The 14,642-nt window shown below is 55.1% G+C and overlaps 1 protein-coding gene and 1 long non-coding RNA gene across 3 annotated transcripts in view; both read left to right on the top strand.

Annotated features, from left to right (window-relative positions):
- The window catches only part of LINGO1 (leucine rich repeat and Ig domain containing 1), a 130,533-nt gene that overhangs the window by 65,814 nt on the left and 50,077 nt on the right, over positions 1 to 14,642 (top strand). For both annotated transcript variants that reach the window (XM_075432113.1, XM_075432115.1), the window contains one exon: positions 3,773 to 3,858. In XM_075432113.1, the coding sequence (XP_075288228.1) occupies positions 3,773 to 3,858 (86 nt within the window). The remainder of the gene's footprint in view (positions 1 to 3,772; positions 3,859 to 14,642) is intronic.
- On the top strand, positions 13,713 to 14,186 carry LOC142362609 (uncharacterized). The gene is made up of 2 exons (XR_012765188.1): positions 13,713 to 13,822; positions 13,908 to 14,186. It is a non-coding gene; the product is annotated as an uncharacterized LOC142362609 (long non-coding RNA).

The raw sequence follows: 14,642 nt of genomic DNA, 5'->3' as shown, positions 1-14,642 counted from the left end.
CCACAGAGGTCCCTTCCAACCCTGACCATTCTGTGATTCTGTGACCATACTTGCCAAATCCCATCACTGTGAGCACCTGGGTGGCCCTTCCACCATGCTCTTAGCTCTGCTGGAAGCTGAAGCTACCTAATTTAAAAGAGAGGCAGCACTTCTTATTTACTACACCCTCTCCACCCCTGGTTCATCCCAAATGTGACCTGAAGTCACATCACGGAAGTGCTGGACATGGAGGCGTGCGCTGGGAGGGAGATGGCTGTGCTTGGTGGGGGCTGCTGGACCCCTCCCTGGTGTGGGGCTGCGTGTGGGGCTGTGCCTGCCCCGCGATGGCTCGTGCCCTAAGTCAGGAAGGGGAAGCGTAGGGGCTGAATCGTGGTGGGGAGGGTAAGAGACACCCAAAATCGTGCCATAAACAAAATCTGTGCAGCAGTAGCGTGGGGGGGTGAGGGGGGTGGTCTGCAGGAATGCATCCTCCACTGATCTCCTAGGAGGAGTGTGCCGCTGGCACGGCCCTGGCTCCCAGCAGCCTGGGTGCGCAGGACCCTGGCTCCAGCAGAAAGGCTTGACAAGCAGCAGAGCAGGCAGGTGTCCTGGCATGTGGTGGGACAGCAGGTGCTGGATAGCCCTGCTCGTGTGCTCCCCGTGCTTTTGTCAGCACCAGCTCCCCGCTGGAGCCTTACAGGGCTGCTGCCTTTGCAGAGGCAAAAATTGGCTGTTCAGAGCTGCGCGAGATCAGGAGAGATCAAGGGCTGCTGTGGGTCTGAAATCAGTGTCTGCCCTTGTTTGGAGGGGAGCCAGTTCTGCCCAAGCCTGTCTGCTGTTCTGCAGCTGGCCCTGAACCCAGGGTCTGCAAGTGGTGGCGGTGGGACCCCGTCCCGGTGGCTTCCATGCTGAGGGGTCATTGCAGCTCATCTGCAGGGGGCTCGGAGCAGGGACCAGCCTCTGGGACCACGGGGTAGATGAGCAGGGGCAGAGCTCATGGGGCTGCATGTTCCTATGCGTGATGTGGGCTGGGAAGATGATGGTTGTCCCTGGGCAGGAGGTGGGTTGGAAGGATGGGCTTTATCCCTCAGGGAATCCATCCAGCCTGGCTTGGGAGGGGTGGAAGGGTCTTTCCCCAGGCGCTTACTGGAAGCCCCTGAAACCTGCTGAATCACTTACCTGGTTTTGCATTTGTTATTCCCATCTCTGTTTTCTTCTCTCCTTCTCCTTTTTTTTTTTCCCCCCACCCTTCATCTTTATCAGTAGCTAATGAAACAGGCAGGGAGAAACCCAATTCGTACAGTAATTAAATTTACTTAGTGGGTATTCAGCTGGAGTAATGAGAAGTTTAATTCAATGATTAGTTTTTTCTTTCATTAATTAAAATTGGAACAACGGTGCAGTTAGTGGGCTGCATTGATCCTCCTTGTGGAACGCTGCCGATGGAGGAGGAGGAAGGAAGGCTTCTCATTTTTTCCACCTCCCCTGGATGCTCTCCCCACACAGAGGTGTCTTTGTTGACCCCTGTCTCTGTTGACCCCTCTGCCCAGGTGTCCCTGACTCTCTGGGTAAGGAGTGTTTGGAGTAATGATGGGGGAGAGTGGTGGAACAGCCCCACACAGGTGCTTGAGCTGTGCCCAGCAGCAGCCTTTCAGCTTAAAAAGGGGTTTGAAATATTTGCTGTGGGTGGAAGATTGAAAGGCAGGTCCCAGCCCACAAGAAGTTTGGGGTGGGAGAGTTGTTCTCCTTCCTAGCTAAACAGATTCTGACCTGTTTAAATATGTTAAATTCGTAAACATGTTTTTAGTCTTTCAAAATAAGCAATGTGTGAAAGCAAAGATAAATAAATAAACCAAAGAAGTTGTTTCCCATTTTTCAATGCTTGCTGCAGGCTCTTGAGCAATGTCAGGGCCTCAGATGTCCTTTGAAGCCCAGTTGGGCAGGTTGCGTTTCCCCAAAAGCAGAGGCACTGGTTTGCTCCTAGTTTTCACACGGAAGGTTGGTTTTGGTAGCTGTTGGGGTCTTTGTAAGATCTGCTAAGTATGGGAGTCCAGAAGAAGGTGTAGTGAATAATGGGAGTGAAAAGACCCCGCAACAAACAATGAACCATTAATTGGCATTACAGATCCAGTCCGTGCAGGAGCTGTGTCTGTAAGATGACTGGGCAGGAGAGACAGTGCTGCGTCCCCCCTTGCCTGTGCCCTCTCTGCCCCACGTGTCCCCCAAGTCATCTGTTTCTCTGCTGCTGTTGTGGGGACTGTGTGATGGTGAGAATTAGCCCAGGGCTGGTGGCAGTGAGCACCTGGGTTTGAAGCCAGTAAGCGCCAAGGGCACTCAACACCTCTGGAAATGTGATGGTTTTGCTTTCCTTGGGTTATCTCGGATGATAACAGCTTCGGAAAAGCTAGCAGACAGGCGAGAGGCTCCTGGCCAGCCCAGCACCACGTCCCTGTGTTGGGAAGGTCAGGTAGAGTCCCACAGCAGGGCTGGAGCCCCTCCAGCTGTGCTCATGTCTCCTGAGGCTCCTCCATGCCTCCCTACCTGTGGAGCTTCTCGGGGTTCAGAAAGGTTTTTTCCTTCCAAAAAAGGAGGAATGCATCCCCCTGCCTTGACCCCATTGCCTGAAACAGTGGAAATTGTGCCAGAAGATGGTTTCTGGCAGAAGAAGAGGTGAATGTGGCATGCTCCTCTTGCCACGTGTGGCAGGAGAGTCACAGCCCTGGTACCTGTGCGGCTCCTCTCCAGCATGGACCTCGGCAGGGGAGGGGAGCCCGAGGCCGGGATGTGGCAGATTTGGGCACTGGTGCTGCCAGCCTGACCAGGCTGTGCCACCTCCTGGGTGTGGGGCAGATGAGGGGTGGGGCAGGTGGAGGGGTTAGCTTGCCCGGCTGGTGCTAGGGAGCATTTTTGGGGGGGGGGGGGGGTGTCAAAAAATGCTCCCTTTTGCAGCTGTGGGCTTTAATGATGTTTTGCAGTTCTTGTCCTGAGGGCAGATTTCGATTAGATATTCGGAAGAAATTCTTCCCCATGAGGGTGGTGAGGCCCTGGCCCAGGCTGCCCAGAGAAGCTGTGGCTGCCCCCTCCCTGGCAGTGCTCAAGGCCAGGATGGATGGAGCTCTGAGCACCCTGGGCTGGTGGAAGATGTCCCTGCTCATGGCAGGGGGGTTGGAATCAGATGATCTTTAAGGTCCCTGCCAACCCAAACCATTCTATGATTTGATTGCTCTGCACAACCTGGAGCCACCAAGGCTGGGGTACAGGGGTACAGCCCGCTGCAAGCCTTGGGTCCGTGCTGCCTGCCCAGGGATGCTTGCCGAGGATGGCGCGAGCCCGTGCCTGGCTGGCGAGTGCTATCTGGCCTTGTAGACAGCTACGGTGCTGTTTTACAGCAGTGTTTTTTAGAGGGCTTTTGGATGCCTGTGTTTCTTGAGAGATCACTGCAAATGATTCCCAAGTGCTCTGGCCCAGATCTGTCCCGGTAGCTGTCAGCAGATCAATGCTCTGCTAAGCACAGGCCTGCTCTGTTTCCATGGGAAAATGGCTTCTGTTAAGCAGTTCATTCTGGTCCTTTCAGCAGCAGGTCCACTAAATTTTGGTAGTTGTGTTTTTCTGTCTGTTGCAGTCTGATTTGTAGCTTTTAAATATCAGCTCAGATGAAGATTAAGCTCAGCTGACCTCTGGTTTTGGGAGGGAGAGGGGAAAAGCATTCACGGCTTTTTGATTTCGCTCCTGCTTGGGTCGCAGATGCCAGGTTTAAAGCCCTAATCGTGATTTTTTTTTTTTCCACCCGCAGTGCATGAGTGGAAAGCAGAGGAGAGGCCGAAGCCCAGCACGCCCCTGGCATCTGGTCCCCCAGCACCCTGCCTTCATCTGACCCAGGTAGGTGGTACATGAGCTCACGCGATGTCGTGTTGCTGAGCACGAGACGCATACCTTGGTCGCGCCAAGTCCAGGATTGGCCTGGTTTTTGCCGCTGTAAGCGTGGTAGAAATGCCTTCTTCCCTGCCCCACAGCCCGGGGCTGCTACCTGGCCCTCCCGGGGCAGAAGGCAATGCTTTCAACCAGGATCTGAACAGGCAGGGAGTGTTTGATCCATCGGGGGTGGATTTTACTGGGGGAAGCACCCAAAATGAAGACTTGGATGGTGGCACTGTTGAGAAAGGAGGGCTTTGCCATGGGGCGGGTGGGTTTGCTCCTACTCGTGTTGCATCGGCGAGGGGCAAACGCTGTCTGTGTGGAGTGAACCAGCGTGGACAGCTGGGGGATGCTGGGCAGAAATGGTTTTGTCTTCCAGGAGAGGGCAGGCGAGCGGGTCCCCAAAAGGCAGTGTCTTCTGAGATGTCTCTATTACCGTCGCACAGCGCCCGCTCACTCTCTGCTGACTCAACCTCCTTCCAGCGCCCTCGCCGGGACAGTTAGAGACGGGAGCAGGTTTCAGCTTGTGCTGTATGCACACGTCCTCGGTTGAAATCTGTGAACTGTCGGTTTGATGCAGGCAACGCGTGAGACGGCAAACATCAGAGCTGACGGGGCTGAGACAATCTCCCAGGGTGTCAGGCGTCGGGAGGGAACAAAGGGATCTCTCTGCGAAGAGCAGAATTTGGTTTCCTAAGGAGAAAAAAAAAAGAAAATTAGGATGATTCAAGCATTTTTTTATATGCCAGGGCTGGGAGGGGAGCTGTTGAAATGGGATGTTGACCAAGGTGGTACGAGATGGTGGGGTGTGCTGTCATCTTGGTGCTGCAGGTGCCACCAGGAGGGACCCTTCTGCTTGGGGCAGGGAGCAGCATCCCGCACCAGCTCCGGAGAAAAGGGAGTCAAACCAGCGAGGCAGAACTGCCTTACGCACGCAGATCTATAATTTCCCCTTTATGTTGTGTTCTTTGCTCAAAGCGAAGAGCAGGCTGCATAGGCTCCACCTGATGCATGCAAACCAGGGGCTTGCGTCCTCACCTTGCCTCGCGTTCCTGAGCGAGAGGGGCTGGCGGAGAGGTGTTTCTAGCTGCTTGTCGCTGTTTCCCATCTTATGGTAGGCAGGAATGAACCCGGGCGCCCGTCTGGCCCTCCCTGCTCCCGTGGGCGCTCCCTGTGGGCTGGGCCCTGGGGAAAGGTGTCTGCGGAGGATGCTTGGTCAGAGGAGTTCCCACCGTGTCAGGGCTGACGGAGCAAGTGGAAGGACCATGGAAATGGCAGTCTTCTGTCAAAACACCTGCTTAGCAGCAAGCCCTGAAACGCTGCTGCTTAGCAAGCTATCAAAACAAAATTCCGCTGGGAAATGGTCGTGCTGGTTAAAGTCCTCCTGAAAAAATGAGTGCTGAGAGCCAGCTGGTTTTGGGTTCGATTGAGATGTTTTCTTACAAACTGCTGTTTGAAAATGTTGAAGATTTTTCTGAAGAACGGTATTTGGAAAACGAAGCGGTTCTGCTTTTGCTTTGAGAAAAGAAAAATCAAGTTATTTCCTAGGAGATTTGGGATAATGGAGGGGAGCATAGTCTGTTTCTCAGCCTGCCCTCTACATGAACGAGTGCAAGACCGAGGCACCCATGTGCTGCACAGCATCGCGATGGGCAGCAGCAGCCACATCTTGGGTCCTGAGCACCCTGGGACCAGCATGCGGGTCCTGCCTAAAAGCCTGGAGCAAAGCAGGACCCGGTGCTGGGAGGGGGCATCTCAGCCTGAGCCTGGAGCGGGTGCGTAAGCCCTCTCCCCGAGGAGATCGTGAACTGCAGGGCTGCGTGATGTGGTCAGGGGTTTTATTTAGTTCTGAGGCAGGGCTGAACCTGAGTGGATTTTTTAATGCAGACATTTTTAGTGTTTAAAGTGAGCAAATCTTTGAACCTGTGTGGTTTCTGAGGGATGATTCTCTTCCTCTCTGAAGGCGTGTGCCAGAAATGCTCCCAAAAAATCCTCCCTCTCCTCTTCGCTGTTGCTAGCTCTGGTGATGCAGCCACAGACTTGCAATAGGTCAAGCTTTCCACTGAGCCCCTGTGTACTGGGAGCATCTTAGATTTTCACATTTTGAAACCAGTTTTCAGCATGAGGGTTATGTCAAAAGCCTAGAAGTGTGACCAGGGGCACGCCAAGCTGCCCATATCCTCTGCAGTGGGCCAGAAACCGCCTGTGAGGTTGGTCAGGGGCAGGGAGGAGGGTCCTGGGGGAGCAGGGAGAAGGAGAGAGGCAGGGGCTGGGTGGCAGAACCTGGCGTGGCAGAGGGAGGAGAGGGATGGCGGCTCGTTTACCAGAAGGTGCCTACTCTGGGAGCATACCGTGCTGTGCAGGACAGCACTTGTCTGAGAAGGAGCAATACAAGTTGGAGAGGGGCTTTTCACAAGGGTGTGTAGTGATAGGACAAGGGGGGATGGCTCTAAACTAAAAGAGGGCTGATTTAGATCAGCTATTCGGAAGAAATTCTTCCCCATGAGGGTGGTGAAACACTGGCCCAGGTTGCCCAGAGAAGCTGTGGCTGTCCCCTCCCTGGCAGTGCTCAAGGCCAGGTTGGACGGAGCTCTGAGCACCCTGGGCTGGTGGAAGATGTCCCTGCTCATGGCAGGGGGGTTGGAACCAGATGATCTTTAAGGTCCCTGCCAACCCAAACTATTCTATGATTCTGTTACCTCCCCTGATAACTTCATTTTGCTGAGCAATCTCCCAGCTCAGAGCAGGGAACATCAAGGCAACAGAGACTGGCTGCCCATGCAGCAGGAGACCCTGCTTGGGTCCCTCAAAGGGGACCAGCTGGTGGCCCCAGAAGGAGGGGGGGGGTCTCACATAGGAGCCTCAGCAATGTTGGGGCCGTCCCCAAGAAAGTCACACAGGACAGTGGGGACGCTACGGATGCTCTTGTCTTCAGCTGGTCCGAAAGCTGTGGTTAAATAGGATGGCTGGGAAGAGCCGAGGGAGAGCAAGGCTGGAGAAGGGGGTGCAGCAGAGGGAGAGGAGTCTGTAGCCAGTTTTGGTAGGTGCTGTTTGGGAAGGTCTGCTTCCTCACCCCAAGCAGGGCCAAGGAAAGCCCTGAATTTCTTTTCCACACCTTACCTCGCTCCCACCCAGTGCTCTAGATTAAATCACATCTCTTTCCTCTCACTCTGAGGTCTGACAGAGCCATTAACACAGAGATTTTAGTTGTTTGATTACTTTTTTTGGTAAGCGCATTTGCAAAAATAAATATTAATTGGGTGAAATGCTAGAAAGCTAGGCAGGGTGCCAGGCTGCGCAGCCCAGGGATGGCACCATGCCTGCAGCTGCTGGCCCTTGGTGCCAACCTGGTGCCACCACTGCGGTCCAGTGGCTCCAGCAAGCTTTGTGGTGTCGGGATTTCATGTGGGGTGCGTGGTGCTTCGGGCTATGCGGTGGCTGTAAGACCTGGCAGGGATCATGGGGGCCTGTTTGTGGCAGGAGTCTGGGTGCTGTGCTAGCGAGGCTGAGGGATGGTTGAGGTTTTCTAGCAGCTGAACAGCTCTTCCCCATCTCACGGTAGGAGATAGTATCATGCACACACAGCTTGGGATGTCACATTAATGTTAAATGCAGGGAAGAAGCAGAAGCAAGTGGAAGCAGGAGTTGGGTGTGCGAGGCAGTTTGTTTCTTTGGGTTTATGCGCTGATAGTTTCTGCTTAATTGCACCCTGACATGCACAAAGGAGGGGGAAAGGGGGTTTTTAAAAAAGCTTTAAGATTACCTTCCATTAAATATTCAGGACAGGCTGGTTTCTTTTTAAAAACTGGTATAATTACTCCTGCGAGGCTTCCAGTTCTGGTTTCATGGCATTTGCAGAGAGGCAGCAGGAGTGTTTGTCCTCGTTAGCACGGAGCGGGGCTGGACTGGTTTGCATTCGTGGAGGTGATCACTGTGTTGATGCTTGGAGATGGGTGAGTTGGGGTCAGTGGGCTAGCTTTGTTCCCATGAATGTTTTCTGGTGATGGACTGGGGAATCAAGGCAATCTAGTGACATACTAGGGTGTATTAGGAACAAGAAAAATGTCCCTTGTGCTCTGTGTGTGCCAAGCTGTGCAGCGGAGTGCATCCCACCCTGATCCCACCGCTCCCTCCTCGCTGTGTCCTGCCTCCCACAGAGGCAAGTAGCCGGCGGTGGGTGGTGGCCGTGGGGCTGCGGAGAGGTGCCGCTTCAGGAAGCGCTCCTGATGCTGCTAACAGTGATCCAAAATTAGCATCCCATTCAGTCGCTCTTCACTGTGTTAGCTCTGCAAGGCTAATAGGGCTTTAAAAAAAAAAAAAAAGAGGTCCCTTGTCACTGAAATCAGCAGCTCTGACTCAGAATACACGGAGGGAGCAGACGTGCTGAATAAGGCAGCGCTGCTGTTGTAAGCGCTTGCTTGGCCGCAGCAGCGCTGGGGGACTTACCCAAGGGCAGCCCGAGAGTCGGTGTCGGAGCCTGGAAAGGACCCTGGGTTCCCACCTTGGTGGTTAAACCAGTGGGTGAGGAGAATGAAGGCGTGAGTGTCAAACCCAGCCAAACCGTGGCGCATTCCCAGTGCCGCGTTCCGCAATTAATCACTTTCACCCACGTTACACCTTCCCCCTCCCCTAAATCCTCCCTCGCCTGGTGCTGGAGTGGGGAATGGAGGCAGCTCTGGTTTTATGAATCAATCAAAGACAATGCCTGCTTTTGAGAGCTGCTGATTTAGAGAACCCTTTGCAAGCGTGTGTGCAGCATGATTTCTTATCAGAGCGTGGCTCTGCCCGAGCCTGCCAAGAGGAGCTGTTCAAGCTCCTGGCCACATCCTGGGGAGACGGGCCGAGTGGCCTTTTCATCTACAAATAAAACAAACAGGAACAAAGGAGGCAGTAATATTGACTTTCGTCATTGATATTCCCATTTATCTCGGTAATAATTAGCGTTTCTATTGCTGGAAGGGTATAGCTCATAATCTCACTGTTTCAGGGGAGCTTGTTAATGTCATCGGCAAGAACAGCCAGGCATCGAGTGCTGGGCGAGCGGGGCGGAGGGCTGGGAAGGGAGCGGAGCTGGGCATGGAGGAAAGAGGCAGGAGGCTGCAGAGGGGTGTGTGGAACAGCAGAGCTGGGGAGGGTAGGAGAGGTGATCCTGGGCGTACGGGCAGGGCCTGGGTCAGCGCTGAACCGAGGGTGAGGTGGGAGAGCTGGGTGGGCTTGCTGGGGGTGTCGGGGTCGCCGTCGCCCAGCCCCTCGCTGCCTCCTCAGGCACGGCCAGAGCAAATCCCGCTTGTCGGTGTTGGGGAGGGAAGGACAGGACTGGTGCTCCATCGCAGTGGCCTGGGGGTGGAGGATGCGTGGTGAGATGCAGTCACAACTGAGATGTGGTCACGGCGCCTTCCCCGCGGCGTAACGCGCCTCCGAGCTGTGCCAGCAGCCCCCCTGTGTCACCCATGCTGTGGGGAACCAGGGCGAGGACTTGCGTCTGTCCCTATCCACCCCCAGCACGCCTGTACCGTTCACGCACCGACTCCCTGCAGCACCTGCAGCGCTGCTCGTTTGCTGGCACTTCGTTAGTCTCTCCCTGTCCCCTTTTAAAAACCCCTCGCGGCGCTGTCTGCAGGTGCCTTGTTCTGGCAGAGCCATGGACCTGGCCCGACCCTCCCCTGGCATCCCAGAGGAGGTGGGACGCTGAGGTTTCGGCACTGGTGCTGCTGCTCTCCTGCGCTGCTGTGAAAGCTTCGGCACCCAGCTGCTCCGTGATCTGGAGGGCCGTTTTCCGCATCTCTTTTTTTAATTGTCCGATGAAGTGCAGGTCCCACCGTTGCCTTTGAGGGGTGGTTTCCTGTACGCAGCGTCCTGAGCATTATCAGTTCCACAGGAACCGCTGCCACAGCAGCCGAAGGGACCGGTGAGCAGCGAATGCAAATGCAGGGCGGTGTTTTTATTAGGATTTAAATGAGTTTAAGGCTGTTCAGAATTACAATGTGATTTGAGCCAGGAGGGGCTTATAAAACCGGTGTGAGTTCATATATTATACAGTAAAAATGCCAAACCCTGTGACTCGAGCTGAGCACCTTCCTCAGGTGGGGAAAGGAGCAGTGGCTGTCAGGGCTCAGCACTGTTGCCCCTTCATGAGGGTCCCCATGGGGGGAAAGGACTGTGTGGGATGGAAGGAGAGCTGAAAGGCTCAGTCGCGGAGGTGGCTGGGCAGGGGAGCCGGTGCCTGTTAACAAATCCGAGCCTATGGTGCAGTCTCTGGCTGGAAGGCAGGGGTTTCTTGTAGCAGGAAGCCTTCTTCAGTCGGTCCAGGATGTGCCAGCCGCAGCTTGCACCTCTCCGGAGACCTCATAGCATCCAGATCACCTCCCCGTTGCACAGACACTGCTCATAAAGCCTTAATGGTCTTTACTGTCAGCTATGGCTGTGTGGGGCTTTGTGTGGAGAAGGAAAGATGGATGGTGCGACAAAGCCACACCAGTGTGCAGAGGCACCGTGGGTCTGTGACCCCTGGGAGCCACCGTGGGGGAGGTGACAGTTCCCCTGTCCATCCCCCTGGGCAGGGGAGGAACGAAAGGGAAGTCTGCACGATGATCTCGGGATGCTCATGCCTCGCCTCGTTTCAGTCCTATGCTTTTGATCTCGGAAGGATACAGCTGAATAGTTGAATGAGAAATACGTGGTCATATTGAAATCCCAGACAAAATGCCTTTTGTGCCTCCCCGCATGTTTGTTTGCGTAAGAGCGTTTTGCTGGAGAAACACAGGAAGGAGCTCAAGGGAGAGGAGCGAAGGCGGGGGCGAGAGGACTGGGGGACTCGCGCTACGATTTCAGGACACTCCAGAGCCTCTTATTGTCAGCGGCGAGACAGCGACGTCGGAGGCCGCTCAGGCAATTGCCTGAGACAAATTGCTTCAGCTGATGGGTTTGTTGGTATCTCACTGGTTAAGTTTCTGCCTTATATGCCTACAAAGCACAGGAGAAACCCAGAAATACATCTCCATGCAGATATATACGCCTCTGTCTCTGTAGTTATCGCCCGCAAATGACTCTGCGGGCATGACACGCTGTCATCAGCCTGCCCGCTGCTTCTGAGCCGCTGGGTGCTTGCTCTGTGGGCGTGGGGAGCAGGGGACCCAGGCCGCCGAGGTGCTGGCTCCCGTGCCGGGGAGCTGGCAGGGCTTGCGGCGGGAGGGAGCATCTGCCATCCTCCCCAAAAGGAAAGGTGCTGCCTCGGATGGTGGCGGGGGACAAGGACTCGTTCGCCCATGCCAGCAGCTCTCGCTGCCCTGTCCCCGTGCTGCGAGGGTGCAGGAGGAGGGCAGCCGGGGCAGCGGTGGCCGGGAGGAGATGTGCGCTTCATCCGGCAGCCCGGGTCAAAGGGGCCTCAGCAAGCGACATCCACCAGAAAACCTTTAATGCCCAGCCCTGGAGCGGGGAGGTTTACTCAAGGGACTGGTTTCCTTTCCTCAGTGTGAAAAAAAGTGTGTCAACCTGACATTCAGAAAACTTTATTTAATACTTTTTTATTCATTTAACAGTTTAACTAATTGCAATGCTTTTTTATTTTTATATACGTTTTTGATTCATTCCAACTTTGCCCTCCCGTACTCTTTGTTCTTTAATGCCATTTCACCATGGATAGTGATCGCCTGTGCTGGTTCTCCAGGAGGGTGGGGGGAGGAGGAGCGGTGCCCCGGCTGCACCCGAGTGCCCAAGCTTTCGGTAGCTCGGGTGACACCGGCTGGTCTCGGCAGATTAAGACAAGATATTGCAGAAGCTGCTGCTCTTTCTTGCGGCGGTTGTTGCTGAGAAAAATGCATCTTCAGCAGCACTGGAAGTCTGCAGACATGGCTCTGTTTTCCTGAATTGTTTGTTTGGGGCAGCAAAACAAACAAAAATAAAATGTCCTGGGGTTTCATTCTGCTGTTTTCTCTCTGAAGTGATTGCCATTTTTCTTTAGAAAGCACATTTTGGTTGTGAAGTTCCTCAACTTTTAGCTTTTGGAAATGGGTAAACCCTTAGGAATGTCCAGATGTAGAGTGAAACGCTTCTTCTGTTAAGCTGATTCTTACTGAATTGTCAAAAATATGGGAAAAAATAATTGCAATAATAATTACACTAATGGTAATGTGCTTTCACAGCCTTGGCTTTTACCACAGCTAATAGCATTCTTTCATTCCTCCTGCTCTGCGTCTCAGCTGTCTCCTCTTCACTCGGACCTTTCCCCAGGCACAGTGGGTCCCCGCACAGCCCACCTTGATGTGACGTCCCTGTGCCCAAGCTCATGGCAGCCGCGGCCCTGTTGTGCACTAAAATGACCAAGTCTTGCTGGAGCTGCCCCTGCCTGGGATTAGCCAGAGAGCTGTGCTCGAGTTCGAGCTATGCCTCCCTCCAGCCTTGCCCCTCGGTGCTGGGGTCCCCTATGGCATCCATACCCGCAGCCCTGGGTGCTGGCCTGCCTAGCACTGGGTCCAGGTGTCCCTCCAGGCTGCTCGGTGGGCTCCAGAGCAGGACACGCTCTGCCTGCCTCCGGCAGTGCCACTCCACTGCCCAAACCGATGCTCTCAAGGCCAGGAGCGGTTTGCAGCCCCCCTTCCCCCTGCCCGGTGGGATCCTGGCTTGCCCCCAGCTCCGCGCGCATGAGGACCATCAAGGAGCAGAGTTGGGCAGCGATGTCAAGAGCTGTTAAAGCATGTGTGGGAGCTTATATAAAAGGATCAATTTTCATTCTCCTGCTTGTCTGCTTCAGTCAAAACACAACGCCGCAGCTAACAGCGTTGTGTGTCATAGCAGACCACAGTGAGCTAATGCACGGGCTGCTGTGGTAGGTGCTCCATCTCTCCGTACTGCATCTGTCCTGAGCCCTGCCGCAGCCCGGGGGGCTGCCTTCACCCCCCGGGCCCCAGGAGCCCGCAGCTTGCCCTGCTGTGAATCATGTCTTCCGCGGAGTTGCAGGTCCTGGGTTGCAAACCACAGCCACGCCAGGCTTGTGTCCCAGCTGAAGAAGGGGCTCTCCTTCTCAGTGTGAGATGGAGGAGACCCCTGCGTGTCCACCACAGCAGCCCTGGGACCAGCTCTCCATCATGTTGTGGATCTCTTTCTGCTCAGCAGATGCATGTGCGTACATGTGGACACACACGTACCGGAGTGCCCTTGAGGTGTCTGGCACCTGGTGTCTTCATCTTCATTATTTAGAGGCTGTAAAGAGCATCTCTGTCTGCCTGTCACTCCGTGGGCATGTTTTGGGGCTGCTGGGGAAGGCTGAGTGGCTGGGAAGGGCAGGGACCCGGAGATGGTGCAAGAGGTGAAGGGGGGTCTGCGTGCTTGACCCAGTGGCCAGACTGCCTTAGCCAGGGCAGGGCGATGGCTGTGCAGCAGGGCCTGTGCTGAGAGTCCTTAGAGATGAGAGGAGCACATAGGGACCTGTGTTTCCTTTTGCCTTCTCCAGTGTGCCTGCATCCGCTCCTTGGCATTGCTGGTCCCCTTTGGACTCCTCCTGTTGAGATGGACCCTCCGTTCTGGGGACACTGTGTCGTGCAGACGTGCTCTGTGTGGCACGGAGCGGGCAGTGTGTGTGGCGAGCCTGGTCTTTGCACAACTGCTTGGACCTGGTATAGGCTCACAGATGCTTTGGGCGAGCTTTTGCTATTGTATTTTCCCCCCCCACACACACTTCTCCCATGAAAGTCAGTGTCGCCCCTCCTTTGGAAGCGCGGGCTGAGACTGCGTGGTTGGGAGCTGTGGCTGGAGAGGAGGGGCTGCCCTGACTTATAGCGTTTGGCAGGGAGGTGCCTCCCTGCAGAGCTGTTCCATCATCGCGCACCATCGGGGACTCTCCTCCGGATGAGGCACCATGTCTCTGTTCAGTACCTGCAAATTGCTCGTTACAGAGGACTCCACGAGCAGGGACTGGGTGCAGGAGCAGATGGTATGAATCGTGAAACCTCAATACGCCGAGCAATTTTCATCAGAGGTTTTCACACCTTTCCTTTCTCTCCTTTCTCCTTGGTTAGACAGGCACGGAAAGGGGTCTCCTGAGCTTCGTCCGTGAGCTTGCCACCCCCTCTCGTCTCGTCAGAGCCTCTGATGGGGCTGTGGGGATGCAACGCTGCAGAACCCTCCCCAGCGCCGGCTGGACGGAAGCAGAGGGCACCAGCCATCTCCCGTCTGTGTGTCCCCCCCCCCCCCCCCCCCGCGAATGTCACTTGCTTTTAAATGCACTGATAGTTTAAAATAAGAATAACTTGCTCCAGGGCTTCTTAAACCGTGGAATTAAATGTGGTTCTGGTCTCTAGGCAGAGTCTGACTCTTCAATTCTAAATCTGCTCAGCCAAGCGAAATATTACAGGGGGGAAAGAAATCAATATTCCTGAGGCCCGGCAAGCAGGGGAAGCTGTCTGTGTGTGGCTGCGGGCGTGTGAGCGCGGATGAGCGTGAGGCTGGGCGGGAGCACGGGCGGCACGTGGGAGCATGGCTGAGGGACAGGGGACAGGGAGGAGGACGTGGCCTTTCGCGATGGCGGAGAGCCCTGCGTGCTGCTCAGGGAGAGGCGTGGGTGCAGGTCCGTCTCGCTCGGGTCTGTGTCTGGGGACGCAGCTCCACGTGCTTCCCCCTGCGGTCTTTCGGATGAGGAAACGCAGCTTTCTCGGGTTCGTGACATCTGATTTAGTGGGCAGCGAGGGGCTGTGAGCTGGTGCTGGTGCACTGTGGCTGTCCTGGTTTCTACTCCCTGGTACGCGGGGCTGAGC

This window comes from Opisthocomus hoazin, chromosome 10, assembly GCF_030867145.1.
Source record: "Opisthocomus hoazin isolate bOpiHoa1 chromosome 10, bOpiHoa1.hap1, whole genome shotgun sequence".
Taxonomy (NCBI): domain Eukaryota; kingdom Metazoa; phylum Chordata; class Aves; order Opisthocomiformes; family Opisthocomidae; genus Opisthocomus; species Opisthocomus hoazin.
This window is presented reverse-complemented; position numbering and strand designations above follow the sequence as displayed.